General features: G+C 35.5%; 1 protein-coding gene across 1 annotated transcript in view; it reads right to left on the reverse strand.

Moving 5' to 3' along the window:
* INTS2 (integrator complex subunit 2) overlaps positions 1-19,214 on the reverse strand; it is a 54,772-nt gene that overhangs the window by 32,457 nt on the left and 3,101 nt on the right. The window contains exons 4-14 of the mRNA XM_040244161.1: positions 17,821-17,923; positions 16,869-16,982; positions 15,098-15,228; positions 14,694-14,867; positions 11,845-12,071; positions 10,058-10,183; positions 5,620-5,691; positions 5,418-5,532; positions 3,423-3,491; positions 1,983-2,117; positions 652-828 (exon numbers count right to left, since the gene is read on the reverse strand). Of these exons, the coding sequence (XP_040100095.1) occupies positions 652-828; positions 1,983-2,117; positions 3,423-3,491; positions 5,418-5,532; positions 5,620-5,691; positions 10,058-10,183; positions 11,845-12,071; positions 14,694-14,867; positions 15,098-15,228; positions 16,869-16,982; positions 17,821-17,923 (1,443 nt within the window). The remainder of the gene's footprint in view (positions 1-651; positions 829-1,982; positions 2,118-3,422; positions 3,492-5,417; positions 5,533-5,619; positions 5,692-10,057; positions 10,184-11,844; positions 12,072-14,693; positions 14,868-15,097; positions 15,229-16,868; positions 16,983-17,820; positions 17,924-19,214) is intronic.

Consider the following 19,214-nt stretch of genomic DNA (forward strand, 5'->3'; position numbering starts at 1 on the left):
GGAGACCTGGTTTCGATGCCTGGGTCGGGAAGATTCCCTGGAGAAGGAAATGGCAACCCACTCCATCACTCTTGCCTGAAAAATCCCATGAATGGAGGAGCCTTGTAGGCTACAGTCCATGGGGTCGCAAAGAGTCAGACACGACTGAGCGACCTCATAGTTTTTAAGATAGGGCTGCTTCTGAAAAAAGTTAACATTTACAGGAATCTCAAGTATTATCTGAAATTACCATGAAGAAAATAATTCCTAAAAAAAAAAAAGATACTGTACACTTAAGTATATTTGGAGAAAAAAAGATTTACTCCAAATTTTCCAAATAATCTAGGTATATCTTAAATTCTCAGGAAGCTGGTTTAATGTGTTGAAATGCACATAATCCTTTGTTAAACACACAACCTCCAGGAGACTCCTTAAACTTTAAAATGGAGCTTTTGAAAGAATTCTTCAAAAAGTGTCTAATCAACAAACTACATGGAATACCATTCTTTTAATATTCATAAGTGATCTAAAAAACTGAATACCATTTAAAATTCAGAACCACCTAAAGTGGTTCTCCTCTAATAATCTGGAAAAAATGTGGAGTAAGTGCAAAGAATAAAAGAAAAATGAATTAATAAATGTTTAAAAAAAAAAAACCAACACTATTTTTACCCCAATGACTCCTTGGAAAATATTGAGTATCTCCTGTTCTGTAACTGGCTGATTTGTGGCTTCTGGATTAGATTTAGATGCAGGAGTAAGTATAGAATTTATGTACACGTCAATCAGAGGAAGTAATTGAGGATGGAGTGGAACGGCGGTTTCACAGAGCTGTCTATAAATCCAGTCCTAGAAAAGAAGGTGACAGGCACTAAATTATGGCAATAAGAAAAAGCAAGCAAAATTTTACAAGCACATACAATTTTACATGATTTATGAAAAAGTAAAACTCACTATTAACTTTTAGCAGTTGCTAAATAATATCATCCAATTTCATAACTGCCTTTGATTTAAAAATGGAAACAGTTTTTCTTTCCTAAAATTGAGAATATTGTTCCATGGAAGATAAGCCTAAAAATGACAGCTCGAGTTTAGAGTTTGGACTTCGGGTTTTTAGTCTAATGGTTTTTAAGTAGTGGGAAGAACACTGTCAAGTCCCTTTCTGTATCTATGTTTAGAGCACCATATATGCTGCTGTAAAAGACCCCACAGCAGAAAGGCATTTAGGGAGAGAAAGAGTTTCTCACAACAAGCCTCAGACAGATTAAGAAGGTGGCTTTGACAACCACATATGGGAGATTAACTATCTGCACAAATACAGGCCAAGAAAAAACACTGGGGGTGCATTTGGACGCTTAATTCTTCTCTACTTCACTTGCAAAAAATATAAAAAGCAGAAGATACAATCAAGATGGAAAATAACTTCCCTTCATCATAAAAACAAAGACAATCAAATGTGATGTAGCAATGCATATATTGTTCAGGGTTCTTTACAAATAAAATAGCCTCTTAGAAAGGGTTCAAACAAATTTTTTTCTGTTTTAACCTCCTGTGGGTTAAGCCTTTTCTTTAGAGGACCTGTTTGCTATAGCCAACCATATAACAAATTGAAAACATATCAAAATATGTGCAAGCTTAACGTTAGAAGTCCTTGTGACAAATGGATTACAAATACTGGTCATGGCTAACCAGCAACCTTCTAAGTTTGGTAAACAAAACCAAGTATAAAGAATGGCAGTTTCTTACTAAAGTTTAATGAAATTGCTAAATATCATTGAGAATTTAAAAGGAATTAGTACTATTGTACATTTTGTAAATAACTGAACAGTTATACTGTTTTAAAAATCTGAAATTAAGAGTCTAATTACTATAACTATATAAGTGACGAGTAACTAAAAACATTTCACATATAAAATCCACAATAAAGGTCTACAAACCCAAACAGAACTGGGAAAAAAGCATTAACTCAGATTTTAGCTTGAAGAATAAATGTAAGATCATACTTTTATTGATACTTTGTGTTTGGTGAAGGAACGACTCCTCAGCAGCTGGTAAATGCAATGAATAGGTAAAAACCCAGTAATGTTGGCACTCAGGTTGCTGGTGACAGGGACTCGAACTGCATGAGCTGTGACAACCTAAAAGGGAAACATAATAGCAATACATGTGACAGAGCCAGATACAAAATTACTCTGAAAGAGGGAGACGTAGCCAGGTGCACTGTCAGTACTAATGTGGTCAAAAACCAATCATGACATGATTTAATTATTTTGAGTGATGAGGTAGCATCACACATCTGGGAATTTGTAAAGTTCTCTACTTTTAAAAAATTTACTTCTAAACACAGATACATTGCCAGGGGTTAAAGTTAAAAAATTATGTAAAATTTGGAATCATAAAATCTGGGCTCAATCACTATAATATATAAAACAGACAAATAACAAGGATTTACCATATAGCACAGAGACTACATTTAATATATTATAATAAACTGTAATAGAAAAGAATCTTAAAAGAGAGAGGGGACATATGTGTACACATGGCTGATTCATGTTGATGTTTGGCAGAAACCAACACAATTCTGTAATTATCCTTCAATTAAAAAATAAATAAGAATACAAATATATATATACATACATGTGTATAACTGAATCACTTTGTTGTATATCTGAAACTAACATAATATTGTAGATTATCTATAGTTTAATTTTTTTTTTAAAAGGAAAAAAAAGAATAGTTTCCATCATTGAAAAAATAAAATATCATTAGGATTACCCATGGACAAAAGTGCTGAGACCAAATAAGAACAAGTCAATACAAGAATAAGGAATTTAGACTCTAGCTTATAACCTAGTTAGACATGGCACCTTACAGCTGAAAGGTTTAAACAGATCTCTGTTATTTTTCTCCTAACAATCCCAATTGTCAGTAAACTTCCCTGGTAGCTCAGATGGTAAAAAATCTGCCTGCGATGCAGGAGATCAGGTTTGATCCCTGGATCAGGAAGATTCCTCTGGAGAAGAGAATGGCTACTCATTCTCGTATTCTTGCCTGGAAAATTGCACGGACAGAGAAGCCTGATAGGCTATAGCGCATGGGTTGGCAAAGAGTCAGACACAACTGAGCCCCTAACACTTTCACCCCATGTGAGACCCCTGTCAACAGTATCCAAGACTACATTCTTAGGTATCTACTCAAAGTCTCCAAAATAAGCAAATTTACTTAGCACATGCTTTTCTATGTAGTAAATAGCTTTGAAAACAAATTTGAAATAGGATTTTTCTTTACAGAAGTTTCAAAGATTACATAAATCATCACTGGAAACTAAAAAGGAACATAAAGCCTATATTATTCTCTTAAACTGAAACATATACAAGTTTTCTCACAAGGAATTTTATAAATAAAGTTAAAGAAATACCTAAGATAATAGTTAAAAGAAGTACCTGCTCAGTAAAAATTTCCTGTGTGAAGACAGTCTTCATCCTGCTCAAGGAGCTTGGCTTAATTACAATCTAAAACAACCAAAACACAACACTGTAAAGCGATTATATTCCAATAGAAAACAAAGAAAAGAAAGAAGGCTCTTTTCTACAAAAAAAAAAAAAAAAAAAAAAAAAAATAAAGCAACCAAAACATTTCAACAGCAGGTGAAAATAAAATATATGAAGCACAATTTGACTTAATATATAAAATTAATGTTCAAATACTGTTTCAGAAGTAGCTTCTCAAACCTAACACTAAAATGTGTTTTTCCTCAGGAACCAAATATGAAAGCACTTAGTGGGACTTCCCCTATGATCCAGTGGCTAGACTCTGAGCCCCCAAAGCAAGGGGCCTAGGTTTGATCTCTCATCAGGAAACTAGATCTCGCATACCACAAGATATGGTATAGCCAAATAAATAAAAAAAATTTTTAAGTACTCAGTAAACATATTATTATTGCATTTTAAGTCAGTGGGAAGAAGTGGATTATTTAATAAATGGAGGTGGGATAGCTCTCTTTCTGGATAATACAAATAAAGATTTGCATATGACATCATACCCCATATTAACTCCAAAGGTATTAAAGATTTAAATGTAAAACACGAGGCCACAAAAACACTAGAAGAAAATATAGGTGACCATTTCTATTAAACTGAAAAGCACTTTCTAAGCATAATAACAAAATAAGATGCACAAAAGAAATACTTAATATATTACACACACAGAAAATAATAATTTTCACATGGCAGAAAAGACTGGGAAAAATCATCTGTAACATATTATACTTCTCCATCTTTAAGACAATAAGTATTATAATATGCACCACTGATTTAACAGTAGCTTTTCAAGTAAATAAAGAAGGGCAAACACTATCACACTAACATTATGCATCAACTATAAAATGAATCCAAGTTTCAATATATGGTAAAGTGTGTGTCTTGAATCAATGAAATATGATATACAAGGCATAATAGCATATCATTTATATTTAAAGAGTACTTCTGAATCAGTAAAAGGAAAAATAATAAAAAATCCCTACAGAAAAACTGGGACATCAATAAGCCTTTTATAAATGAAATAAACCAACTAAAACACATAGATTGTTTAAAAGTCACCAAAAAACCTCTATATGAACTATAACAATAAAAATAATAATAACTAATAGTCAAAGAAATCAAAATAAGTAAGACTATTTTTCATCAGATTTGCAAAGATTAAAAAGAATGGTAATGCCCAGTGATGGTGAGAAGTTAGGAAAATATCCACTCTCATTCACTAATGAGAACAGTTAAACTGGTATAATCTTTCTGGAAAATAATCTGACAATATTCATTAAACATCTTAACATCACCATACTTTTACTTAGTACTGCTTTCTATAACTTTATCCTAAGGAAGAAATCCAAAAAGTGTTTGAAAATATACATGTATGGATGTCTGTGTGTATATTTACATATATAGGATATTCATCTAAGCATTATTCAGAAATTAGAAAAATCTACATGGCAAATAAAGGAACCATTAAAAATGTCACGATCAGCCCACACAATAACTACAATGCAGCCACTGAAAATTATGTTGTATTAGAATATTTATTGGTATAAGGAAGTTCTCATTGTATATTGGTAAGTTCATTAAAACCACTATCTATCTATATATATATATCAATTTAAAGAAAGAACAGATACCAGACTATTAATAGTACTTGATATCTCTGAACAGGGAATTATAGCTTTCCCTTCTTTACTGTGTTTTCTAAGTTTTCTACATAGAACATCTATTATTCTCGTAAATAATGTTTACATAATGTATTTTTTTTAGAGAGCTCCTGATAAAGTTTCAAACTATTAAACAACTAAAATTACTTCAAAATGAAAAGAACCTATTTACTTAACATTATAAGAAAATGTCCAGCTTAGAAACATCTTCTTTAGAAAGAAAATAAGAGGAAATTACCTTCATTCCCAAAGTGGAACAGACCAAGTCAATGATAGCACTGAGCTGGTTGCTATGAAAGTACATAGCAACCAATAATAACATCTCTCCGAAAGAAGCAGAGACGCCTGAAGTACTGTTGAAAGAGATAAGAAAATGTGAATTTCCAAAGGAAGGATAAGCAAACTTACTCAGCTATCTGATACAAATGAAGTCATCTTACCTTTCAAAGTAAGCTTCTTCTTTGATCATCCAGCTTAGCCATACTACCATCAGCTGCTCCTGTTCAGGAGTACTGGTAATATAGAAAAAATATCAGAAGTCACTGGTCTAAATCAGATATACTAGCATAAGAATAAAAAAGCATTCTGGAATTATCTTTGGTGCAAATTATTTTTTCCTCAAACTAATTGCTTATTGAATTGGCCATTAATTATCATTGAGATATGTAGTAGTTCTAGAGAAGAACAGAGAAACATAAATTTTCTCCATTAATATGAATAGCCAAACCCGCTCAAAGTCTCAGTTACTACTATTGCAGGTTGGAGAGAATAAACTTCCTCACATTCCTTAGAAAAACAAAGGTTCCTTGGGATTAAAATGTTAGAAGAACGTATATACTAACAGCCAATACTTATTTCCTATAGAAAAAAATCTAGTGTTGAAACTTAATCATTAAAAACTCACAAACTGAGTATGAGGACAGAAATCAGACCAAATGAAATTTAGTTTGTAGAGGCATTTTGAGCAGAACTCAATATTAGAGGGAAATAAGTGATTACTATTCGAAAAAGTAAAAAGAGACAGCCAGGGGCTAACCATATATGACAAATGGTTTTAGAAATACATGAACACTGACTTGTTTAAAGCAAATTCCCAGGTTTAGGTTGAAATTTACAAGTCAATTTTGATCTGTAATAGTAATTTCCACTGATCCTCTTCCCTGGTAGCTCAGACAGTAAAGCATCTGTCTACAATGCGGGAGACCGGGGTTCGAGCCCTGGGTTGGGAAGGAAATCCCCTGAAGAAGGAAATGGCAATCCACTCCAGTACTATTGCCTGGAAAATCCCATGGACAGAGGAGCCTGGTAGGCTACAGTCTATGGGGTCGCAAAGAGTTGGACACGACTGAGCAACTTCACTCTTCTACTTCACTGCAGTATAAACAGCAAAAATAAAAACCAACCACAAAGCCTGATACCCAAAACTAAGAAAATTTAAAAGGTCATGCTCAACCATACATAAATTACTCCACTTATACAAGACAATGTTATGTAATAGAAAGATTACAGCCTTTAGAGTCTGCCAGACCTGAATGGGAATCTCATCTCTGCCAATTACTGTTAGTGTGACCTTGAATAAGAAATTTAAATAATCTTCTTGTACTTTAGCTGTCCTACCTATAAAATATAAAGTAAATATTTATATTTTAGGTAATAAATAAGTGTATAACTTTATATATAAAGTGTATAATTTAGGTAATATATAAGTGAATATAACTTTATATATAAAGTATATGTTTATATATATAAGTATATAACTTTAGGTAATATATGTGTATAACTGAATCACTCTGCTGTATACCAGCAACTAACACAACACGGTAAACTGACTATACTTCATTAAAATAAACTTTTTTAAAATTTTATTTATTTCTTTGGCCACAGAGGATCTTAGTTGTGGCATGTGAGATCTAGTTCCCCGACCAGGGATCGAACCTGGGCCCCCTGCATTGGGAGCACAGTCTTAGCCACTGGACCACCAGGGAAGTCCCCAAAATAAACTTTTTAAAAGAAGAAATTACTTCAGGTAAAGAGAAAACACTTCATTTCATGTACGTAGTTTCACACATTCCTAAAACACACCATTCAGATTACATTAAAGGGATTTTCTTAAAACACATAAATGCACAGGATGATAATGGAGGACAACAGCACAAAACATTGGAAAGCTGGAGCCAATGAGGAGGAGGAGGAGGAGAAACGGACTTCACAGACCAAGAAAGCAGAATACTAGACTGGCAGGAAGGAAAGCCAACCTACCACTTCCACCACAGAATCCCCAAAGGGCTCAGGAACTGGCACCTCCAGGCGGTCTGGGGGGTGCGAATGAAGACAGAGACCAAATATAGCCAGTCTGGATAAGCAGTGGACTTCCAGACCAACCCTCCGCTCTGCCATCCCCCAGCAGGGAGGAAACAAGATTGATTCTCTGGATAAGGGAAAAGAGGGTGTCTCTGAACTGACGGACAACCAGGGCTTTCTGCAGCGCCTTTTGGAAAGTAGAAGAATTAAGTGAACAACTACAGTGCAGGCTGAGATCTCCCAGTCCTTAACCCTCACTTTTTAACTTCGCTTATGGATTTCTTCTTAGGCCTTTGCTCTCAGGCAAGAAAACCGTCTTCTCCAAGACTCTGAAAAGCCCAAGTGCTTCTCATCTATGCGTTTAGAAGTTCTAATTTGCCTTTTAGTCTCCTAATCTTAAATATGAATAATCAAGCATTATTAAACCTCTGAGAAAAACAGACACCAAAAAAAAAAAAGGGCAGAAAAAAGAAACTTAGAGAAAAGAAACAGTACAAATAAGACCCCTTCGATCATTACAGGTAATATCAGAGAAACCATGCCACCATGAAGCATCAGACACTATAAAGAAGAAATAAGAATAAAAATGAGCTCTTAGAAGTTAAAAACTAAATAGAAGACAAGGTTGAGAAAAAAATCCTAAAAGGTAATATGAGCAGTATCTTTGTGAAGTGATTGAAATGTTCTAAAAGTATACTGTGGTAATGGCTGTACTACCTTGTAAATATACTAAAAACTATTAAATTGTACACTTTAAACTGGGTGAATTTTATGGTATGTAAACTGTCTCCTAAAGGAGATCAATACTGGGTGTTCATTGGAAGGACTGATGTTGAAGCTGAAACTCCAATACTTTAGCCACCTGATGCAAAGAGCTGACTCATTTGAAAAGACCCTGATGCTGGGAAAGACTGAGGGCAGGAGAAGGGGATGACAGAGGATGAGATGGTTGGATGGCATCACCGACTCAATGGACATGAGTTTGGGTGGGCTCCAGGAGTTGGTATTGGACAGGGAGGCCTGGCACTCAAGGGGTTGCAAAGAGTTGGACACAACTGAGCAACTGAACTGAACTGAAACTGTATCTCAATAATGCTGTTTTTTTAAAAAGCATAACAAAACAAAGATAAAGAAAGTAAGAAAGAATAAGAAAATAAGATGATCACTACAGGAAGCCCAATATCAAAACAAGAGGAGGTTTCAGAGAAACCAATGTGAAAGGCAAATCTGTTCACAGAAATTTCCTAGAACTGAACAATGTAAGTTCCCAGGTTGAAAAGGTAGAAATACCTAGGAGAAAGGACAAAAACAGACCCATACAAAAGCACATCACCAAAAAATTTCAAAACCCTAGGAACAAAAAGTTAATCCTTCATGTTCCCATATTTTAAAAAAACAAGCCACAAAAAAGGACCAGGAATCAGAATGTTACCAGATTCCTCAATGGTAACACTGGAAGTTAGAAGACAATACAGCAAGACTTTCAAAATTTTCAAAGGAAATTATTTCCAACTCAGAACACTATACCCCATCAAACTATCAACCAAGTGTTAAAGTAGAATAAAGACATTTTCAGAAATAGCCTAAATAATTTAATCTAATTAATCTAAATAATTTACCTCCTACATACCCACTCTAAAGAAGCAAAATGAGGAAGCAAATGAAAAAAGATGGAGACATAAGATGCAGGAAATAGGAGACCCAACAAAGAAGAGTTAAAGCGAGTCCCCAAAATAATAGTGAAATGCAATTCCAGGATGAGAGCTGCGTATCCGGTGCAGAGGCAACCAGTTCAGATGCAAGGGGGTCAAAATGCTTCAGGACAGACTGCCTCAAGAAAATGAATAAATAGAATAACTAATGAGCCTGAACATCTTAAGAGGAGGGTTAGATTGGCAGAGAGTTTGAAACTGCATTAATCTAAGTACATAAAACACCAAGCAAATGAAAAACAAAGAACAAAAGGAAACAGGACAATTCTTAATGGAAAAACCAGTTTTGCAAAAGAAAAGTAATCATCTACTTGGCTGAGCTCCCAAGAGTGTAACTTAAACAATAATGTACTGATCAAAGCAAAATAATAATAACTTATGTACAGGGAAAATGGAGAGATACGAAGGACACAGAGAAGGTTGAGGACAGAGAGAAGGAGAAATAATTTCTCATTCTCATAGTGGGACATCAACAAATACTCCTAAAACAAAAAAAATCAGGATGTAGCAAATATAAACATAGTAATAAAGATGTGGGAGTCAAAACCAAAAGAATGACCTAAAAGAACTGAAAGCTGCCGCCTCTAGGGAAGTGAAAAACAGGGCAAAAGGGAATCAGGACTACCATTTGTCTCAAAACTTGAAGAGCTACTTTGAATCCCTTAAATATATGTACATGAAACTTTGATAAAGACAAACAAAAGAACTGGCATTCAGGAGATGCTATTAATACCCTCTATTAAATGATAATACCAATGTCCATACCTAGATCACTTTTGCAGTAAGTTAATTAATTCTATATGTTGTTTTAATAAATAAACAAAAGCAGACCTTGGGAAAATAGAACAAGAATACGGTTGGGTACCTGACAAGTGTAGAAAAGGCCAGCAGCATACAAAAGGAGAGTGAAACGAAGCGAACCCCAGCCGGTGTCGCAGGAGGACGGCTGGTCATCAACTGCAGTAATTGCTCAGCTTCTTCCTCAGTTGGTCTAAAAAAGGAATCCACTATTAGGTTTTAGTTTTTTTCAGTGGAGAGAAGGAAGAAGAGGGAACGTCTCAACAGTTCAACCTTTGAGATACAAATCCTAAGCTTTGGAATGATACCTCACTATTTACAAAATCTTTAATATCTTAAGATGTCAAAAGCAAAACTTGAGTTTGCAACCAGTGCTCTTCCTCAGACACAAATACAGGTAGTCCTCACTTTGCATGGTAGTGTGCGACCACAAAAATAACCATGCAAGCTGAAACTGCCTCATGATCTTAATAATCAGTGGGAGAAATTACAACTGTTCCATTACCTTTAAAATTTCTGTCAAGACATTACAAACTCTGTTGGTTATAATGCCTAAGGAAACTTTTTAAAACAGTTAAACTAATATTTATATAGCATTCTATAACTGAATATATTAAAACATCAGGAATTCAAGTGTTGTCTTTGTAAGATTTATCAAGAGTAGTTTTAAACAGCCCTTGCCATTTTCTCATTGTATAACTTATAGAGTGAGCATCTTCTCTAGGCCTTGATGAATTATCATACCCTTCCCTTCTAAGTTTGGATCAGCTTCCAACATTTCATCCTGTGTACTTTCAATCATGAAATACCTGAGTTCCTACAATGCAAACATTTTTGCCACCATCAGTCTTCTGGAGGTCTTCATCCTTTTGGTCCCAATGACTTCCCTCAAGTTCACCTTCACAAAATTTATCTGGCTCTCATACCTAGGGTCTCTCAAATGTCAACATTCTCAGTCAACTATTTCTTCTATTTATGTTTGGTTCAAATGTCACTTCTGCTGTTAACCACTTTCTCTTTCTTTGCTACACGTTCATTGCTATTGGCCAATTCCCTCTTTCAACTATTCAGTTTTGCAAAATACCACATGGGTTTATTCAGAGAGACGAGGAGGTGGCACTACTACCCAACTTTGCTGTTTGTTGTCTATGGACCAGTTGCCAACAGACTTTAAAAGAAATGCTATGACTGGTCAGTAATCACAGTGTGCCTCCACATAGTGACATGTGGCTTAAAAGTTTTCAGTAAACTTTGTACTTTGGTTAATGATAATAAATAAGAATTTGGTAAATGACTCACGGCAACTGATATATTACTTGTTGAGGGAGCAGTGTCATTTGACTAAAGTATGTTAACTGAAACTCACATGTGTCGGGGTCATGAAAAGTGAGGACTATCTGTATAACAGTTGAGGACATTAATCAAAAAGAAACAGTACTGTGTCTAAGAAATCTTGTGCTTAGTAATTACAGATCAACTTTGAACAATCTATGATCTCAGTTGTAAAAGGAAACAGGACAGATTTACTTCAGCTAGCTATATGGCTTACATAAAGGATCCCTCTCAGATCATTCATACAGTCATGTCAAGCTGTGGGCAAGTCATAGGTTTCTTAAACTGCTCTGCCTCCTCCCATATTTATATAATTCTATTTACAATCAGACTAAAATAGATGCATACATCCCAACTAGGGAAGTTCTGCCTTGGGACTTTCTTCTTGACATAGGTCAACTTACTACCTGAGCCCAACAGAAAACCCAAATCCTCTGAATAAAAGGCCTATGGCTCACTTTCTTGGGATTAGAAACAAGAAAGTAAAATGACAAAAAGGTAGAAGATCAAATTATTGAATACTTGAGTCCAGCGATCCCCATCAAAGCACAGTACAGACGTAAGAGTGCACTGGCTTTCACAACATGCTCTTCTTTCAGCCCCGAATACACAGACACATTGGGCTCCATCTCCACATCAGCTTCTTCCGCAATGCGGGTGCTTCTTACTGTGGGAAGAATGCCCATCAACTCCAGAAGAAGCTGCCTTCTCATTTGCCAAAGGACAGAACTACTGGTCTCTCTTTTTCTCTGTAGGAAATATGGACCACAAAAGGAAGAAAGCAAGGAGAACTTACTAAGTCAAAAGGAAGTTCAAACAAAACTCTCCAGTTAGACACCTGTAAATGATCCATTTGAAAGTGAAAGTCACTCAGTCGTGTCCAGTTCTTTGCGACCCCATAGACTATACAGTCCATGGAATTCTCCAGCCCAGAATACTGGAGTGGATAGCTTTTCCCTTCTCCAGGAGATCTTCCCAACCCAGGGACAGAACCCAGGTCTCCCACACTGCACGCGGATTCTTTACCAGCTGAGCCACAAGGGAAGCCCAAGAATCCTGGAGTGGGTAGCCTATCCCTTCTCCAGTGGATATTCCCAACCCATGAATTGAACCAGTGTCTCTTGCATTGCAGATAGATTCTTTACCAACTGAGCTATCAGGGAAGCCCTGATCCATTTAAGGAGGCCGTCATAACTGCAGAATATAATTTTAATCCATCGAGCAAACTCACTGGTTCATTTGACAAATACTCTACTCACCCCTGGCTTCCCTGGCGGCTCAGACAATAAAGAATCTGTCTGCAATGCCAGAGACCCAGATTCAATCCCTGGGTCGGGAAGATACTGTGGAGAAGAGAATGGTTTCCCACTCCAGTATTCTTGCCTGGGAAACCCTTGAACAGAGGCCTGGCAGGCTACAGTCCATGGAGTTGCAAAAAGTCAGACACAACTGATCAACTAACACTAACACTATTCACCCTAATTTGGACAGGTTGTACAGAACACACTAAATAAATGATGATTTGAAATGTAAAATATCATGTAACTGCTGCTTTCAAACACATAAAGACCAGTGGAGTCTTAGGTACAAAGTGCTCAGATTTGGGGCTTGGATTTAAATCCAGACAGAAGGGCTTGGATTTAAACAACAGCCCTGCTATTATCTAACTATGTACGTTTAGATACATAAGTTAACCTCTCTGAGCCCCAATTTCCTTAAATGAGAAGGAAACTAATGTTTTATTAATAATATTTAATTCCCAGGACTGCTGGAGTTAGGAGTTTACACAGATCTTCAGGCAGGGACAACATCTAGTCATCTCGTACTCAGGAGGGCCTGACTTATTATGCCTGACATAAAACAAGCACTCAATATCTGTTAGATGAATGAACTAACAAAGATGATAAATATGAAAGCATTTCTAAACCACAAAGGGTTTGGGAAAGGTTGTTATTTTTAGAGTTTCAGAGTAAAATATGGTAAAATTTGTTTTAATAACAATATTAGACACAAAGAACAACTGCAAACAAGAGGCTTACACCAAGAGCTTAGTGCAGTGCCTGAAATATACAAGGTACACAAAAAGTGTCAACCTCTTGCAAAATTTAAAATTAGTTTTCAAATGGATTATAAGTAAAGAAGAACTTGGATAAAGAAAAGTATGGTGAATAATGGCATTAAAAAACAGACTGTAGAAGGATCTAAGCAGTACACCTGCTACTGTGAAGTTCACGGACCTCAACAAGTTAAAAACCATTCTGCATTAGTTCCTGTGTAGGGACAGAACTCTATTCACAGTTATCATGAGATGTTTTCGAAAAAGTACAATATTTTGCAAGTTAAAAACTCTTGTAAAATCTAATATATATTCATCAACAAAGGGATACATGCAGTAGATACACACAATACAATATTAGGCTTAGAAAGGAAGGAAATTCTGACACTTGCCATAACATGCATGAATCCTGAAAACACTGTGCCAAGTAAAAAGAAGCCAAACGCAAAATGAGAAGTATTATTTGATTCCACGTTCACGAGGAATCTAGAATGGGCAAATTCATAGACACAGAAAGTAGAAGAGAGATTACCCAACACTGGGAGGAAGGAGGAATGGGAAATTATTGCTTAATTGGTAGAGAGTTTCTATCAGATGATGAAAGAGTTCTGAAAATGAACAGTGGTGATGGCTGCAGAATACAGTAAATGTAATTAATGCCACTGAACTGTGCACTCAGACAAGGATTCAAATGGTAAGTTTTATGTTATATATATTCTACCACGATAATTTACACATGTGTGTATATATATATATGAACCATAGACTACAACAACTTATGGTGATGATCTAATATAGCAGTTCTCGTGTGTCTGACCCAGAAACCTGGAGATGGCCAATACTTCCAGGGGGTCCAGAAAGTCAGAATATCTCAATATTACAGACCTTTTTTACTCATTTTCCCATAAGTATACAGTGCAGCTTTTCTGAAGGCTTCTATTAAGCCAGATGTTAAAGAGATGTGCAAAAAAGTACAATGATATCACTCTTCTCGGTAAATTTTTCTTTTGCAAAAAAATCAATTTTCTATTAAAAAAATGTCATATTTAATAAGATTAGGATTATTTTTAAGTGAATTAAATAAATATTTCAAAAATTTCAGTTTTCATGTCTAGTATGGTAAATATCAACAGATAACGGCCAACACAAAAGCACTCTGTGTCCTCAATGATTTATTGTAAAATCTCAGGAAGTCCTGAGACTAAGAAGTCTGAGAGCCACTGGCCTAATGGCATCATTCTAAAAGTGTTTCTTCCTCCTTTACTAACTACTAACATAGCTTGATCCTTGGCCTAAACACATATTTCTCCCTCACCTGCTGTCCATTTCGGATAAAAGTTCCAAACCAGGTCCGGACTTTCGCATTTGTTCCAAGAAGCAAACCACTAACAAAACAAACCAAGTCACTCACTCCATCTTCACTGGCTTCGTTTTTAGTATGATCCAATGTCAAAGCCACTCCGAGACCTGGCAAGTGACATTCTTCCACCTAACAAAGCAAAGAAAACAAATTGCACTCAGTATCATAAGGAGAAGAGCCAGGATTATCCAGAATCTGAAGCATCTAAACATTTAGGGAAAGACACAGCACAAAGCACAAAAATCTAGAGAAGGTAATATATCTGGTATATAATTCCAGATCTCTGCAAGATTCAAAAAAAAAAGTTCCTGGTCCTAATATAAAGGCTTTGGTCTCATAAAAATAGTAAGATCTCTTACCACCATGCCTCGGACCTTCAGGGCCTGAGAAGGATTCATTTTACATAAGAAGCGTAAAGCATCCGTCCTCCGCCTTCCTCCAAGACTCTCTTCATCTTGTCGTTCTCCATTTTTGATCAGGCCCCTACAAACTGAACATTTAGTAGCCTCTGTTACTTTAAGCTTTTTAAGTAAGATGTCATAATCAATGTTTTCAGCCTTGAGAATCATTCATTTACACAGATTAGATATTACAGAAAAAAAGGATCAGGAAACTTGAAAGCATAGCAATAGAAACTGGTTAAAATCCAGCAGAGTGAAAAGAGCCTCAAAAAATGAAGTGATCCATGGAACATCAAGTAGTTCAACATACTTGTAATTAGAGTCTCAGAAAGAGAAAGAGAATGAAAGACAAACATATACTTGAAGAAGTTTTTCCAAATTTGATGAAAACTATAAACCTAGAAAATCGGTGAAATCCAAGCAGGAGAAACACAAAATCGTAACAAGATATATAATAATCCAATCTCTGAAAACCAGTGATGAAGAAAAAAATCTTAAAAGTAGCCGGAAAGGATAAAAAAATGAATAAATAAAAGTAGCCAGAGAGAAAAAAAGAAATATACAGAGGAACAGAGATAAAAATGACCACAGCCAAGAGGATAACATCTTCAATGAGCTAACAGAAAATGTCAACCTAACCCTTCATGAACAGTCAGTAAATTTCTTAGAAACAAAAAGAAAATAATATTAATACTTCCATTTTACAAGTAAGAAGTCAAGTACCCTGATGGAGATCACACAAAGAATGAGTCACAAAGCCAGAAATTATGAACCCCAGATCTAGCGCTTTTTTCTCCTTGACTCTCAATTCGCAAAACATCTTGCTCAATAAACGTAATTTTTATATCACTCAGACCCAAACCACAATCTTCAGCCACTAGCAGTTTGAAACACAGGTGAAAATTTTAGTTGATTTTTCGCAGTTTCTACCCTATACTTTTCTGCAAGCTGACAGCAATAAGCCTAAAATATCGAAGTCTGATTGCTGTTATTTCCGATCCATATATCTCATGTTGCCCTCTGGCTATTTCACAGATAAATGTCCTCTCCCCTTTGTTCAATGAGTACAGAAATTATAGCTTCTATGTCTTTAATATTTTTTACTTCCCTATTATAGCACTGGTGACAAATGCAAAAAAAAAAAATGCTGCATCTCACTGTATTTACATTTGTAATTTCCAAACAATTTTGAATTCTCTAAACTCAATATTTCTACAATTGTTTATTGTTTAGTGACTAAGTTGTGTCCAACTCTTTGCAACCCCGTGTACTGCCAGGCTCCTCTGTCCATGGGATTTTCCAGGCAAGAATACTGGAGTGGGTTGCCATTTCCTTCTCCAGGGGATCTTCCCAACCCAGGGATCGAACCTGCATCTCCTGCACTGGCAGGCAGATTCTTTACCACTGAGCCACCTGGAAAGCCCATTTCTACAGCCATTCACTAATAAATTTTCAAAAAATAAAATTTCAGATAAAACCTTATAAATGTTTCTTCTTAGCTCAAAAAATAGGTCCCACACATGCCCAAGCAAATCTCTTCAGTATCCCTTTTTGTTATTGCTGTTGTTTTATTTGTATTTTCTTTTGTTTTTGGCCATGCTGCCCAGCAAGTGAGATCGTGGTTCCCTGACCAGGGATTGAACCCACACCCTCTCCACTGGAAGCATGGAGTCTTAACCACTGGACCACCAGGGAAGTCCCCAATATTCCACTTTAAAATTGCATTTACCTTCGTTAAAACTATCAGGAACATTGGCCACCAGCAGACACAAGAACCAGGCACCGTTTCTAACATGGAGCAAGGCTTCAGCTACATCAACTATAGGAAGCAGGGAAGGGAGCTCTGTAAGAAAACAAAATCAGTGTTATTACTAAGGAGTGATACTTCATTGTATTATACGTCAAACATCTTTGACATTTCACCAATGATATTTAAAAGCGATTAAATTAAGGTACTTTCTTTTCAGTCTCAAGCTGACTTGTCCAGTGGGGCAGCCACTGGCCACGTGATTATTTAAGTTAAGCTACAGATAGTTCCGCTCCTCAGTCACACATGCACATTTAAGAACTCCAACACTACACGCGGCTAGTGGCCCCTGTACTGGACACATCACGCAGAACACTGTCTTCACTGCTGTGGTGGACGGTGTTGGTTAAAAAAGTTACTTTCATGAAAAGTTTCTCTGCATTTCTGTGTCTTCTATCTTTTCATTCTGATCCTGCACACTTGTTATAAAGAACCCAGAAAATACAAAAAGCACAAAGAATAAAAATAAAATCAGCTCTAGTCCCATCACTCAAAGTTAGTAATCTGCAAGATCTGATTTTAATTCCCCTATGAGTATCCCTGTACTTTTAACAAAACTAGGATTTTATTCTACTTACCCTTTTGCCACCTGCTTTTTTCATTTAACATATATTGTGAACATTTTCCAAAATGATTAAAGGTCTTCAAATATACACCATTTTAATAGCAGCAGAGTACACTCTATTATGGAAATAATATAATTTATTTAATCATTGTGCTACTATTAGTCCTTTTGACCTAAACTTTTAAGGTATATTCTTAATTAGGTGAACTTTCAAATAACACAATATTCCAGGTTAAGAAGTTACACAGTTATCGTTTAACAGGAACATTTAACTGCATCTGAAATATGTCTCAGCATTCATTACAGTACCTGCTTGTAAAATACAAAGTACATCTGCAGCTTCCTCCAAGTAGACTGGACTCTCAAATAGCTCAGATGATTTTAAAAAAAATTCTCCACTGGACTCAGATACCTTAAAAAGAAAGAAAAATGATGAGTTCTCTTAATTTCAGGTAATGAATTGGATCCCTTACTATGCTTGCAATTCTTTGTTGAGCTTACAGACCATGTCTCTTAATAGCCATTAATATACTGTAGAAGAATATGCAGGACTGGATGAATTTGTACCAATGTAACCACAATTAGTCAGTCACATTACTATTCCAGACATGCAATATATGAGTCTTATTAATTTATTTCTATATAAATATTTAGAGACATCTGGAGTTAAAGATACGCCAAAGATGTGAACTAGGAATGCTACCTACGTCACTTATTTCATTACAGCCATTAATAAAAAGATATAGGAAAATATTAGTTAAAATTAAAGATTATCAGGAATTCCCTGGAAGTCCAGTGGTAAGGACTTCATGCTTTCACTATCAAGGGCCCAGGTTCAACCCCTATTCGGGGAACTAAGATCACACAAGCCACATGGCACAATAAAAAAAAATAAGAAAAAGAAAAAAAGAAAATAAAAAAAAAAAATAAAGAGTATGAGTACAGAAGAAAAGAGTTGAGGTAAATAACTTTGTAATAGGGAAAAAAATTAAGATTTATAACATATCTTAAAAGCTATCTAGAACTAAACAAATCTCTCCCATATCAGTATTTTCTTTGGAAACAGAATTTAGGTTTTATTGGTCCACAGTTTACAAAATTAAACTTTATTATAAAGTAACTGACCTTGAGATTCTCAAAGTAAAAAACATCTGTTTCTCAAATTCTGAGCCTCATCTCATATAAGACATCTTAATATCAAGATCCAATTTGCATGATAAAACCTGACATTCACAAATTTAAAATTCAGATTTTCAGTTAACCATCATCACCCAAAGTCCATGACCTAATCTATGTACATAAGAAATAAAATAATGAAAATCTTCAATAAAAATAAATAAAGTAACTTATCTTTTTGCTGAGACAAGAGGCTGAATAACCTTCATTAGTACACAGCAACAATTCAGTCATCTAGTGAGTGAGGCTAGCCAAATATCCCACATCCAATTCAGCCTCAATACTCCCCACTCACCGTTATGTAGGATGTATGTAATTCACTCAGTATCTAAAGGAGTCACACATATTTTGAAGAATCACGTACATACTGCACATATTTACTGTGGGAAATCCTATCTTATAGAGATATCAACTTTGGTGATTTACAAGTCGAGCTATGTATTCTATTAAGAAGTCATCGTATGGACTCCATACAGGAAAAAAAAAAAAAACACCTTATGATACAGAATGCAGAGCAGACATAAATG

The sequence above is a fragment of the Oryx dammah genome, unplaced genomic scaffold (genome assembly GCF_014754425.2).
Source record: "Oryx dammah isolate SB20612 unplaced genomic scaffold, SCBI_Odam_1.1 HiC_scaffold_8, whole genome shotgun sequence".
Taxonomy (NCBI): domain Eukaryota; kingdom Metazoa; phylum Chordata; class Mammalia; order Artiodactyla; family Bovidae; genus Oryx; species Oryx dammah.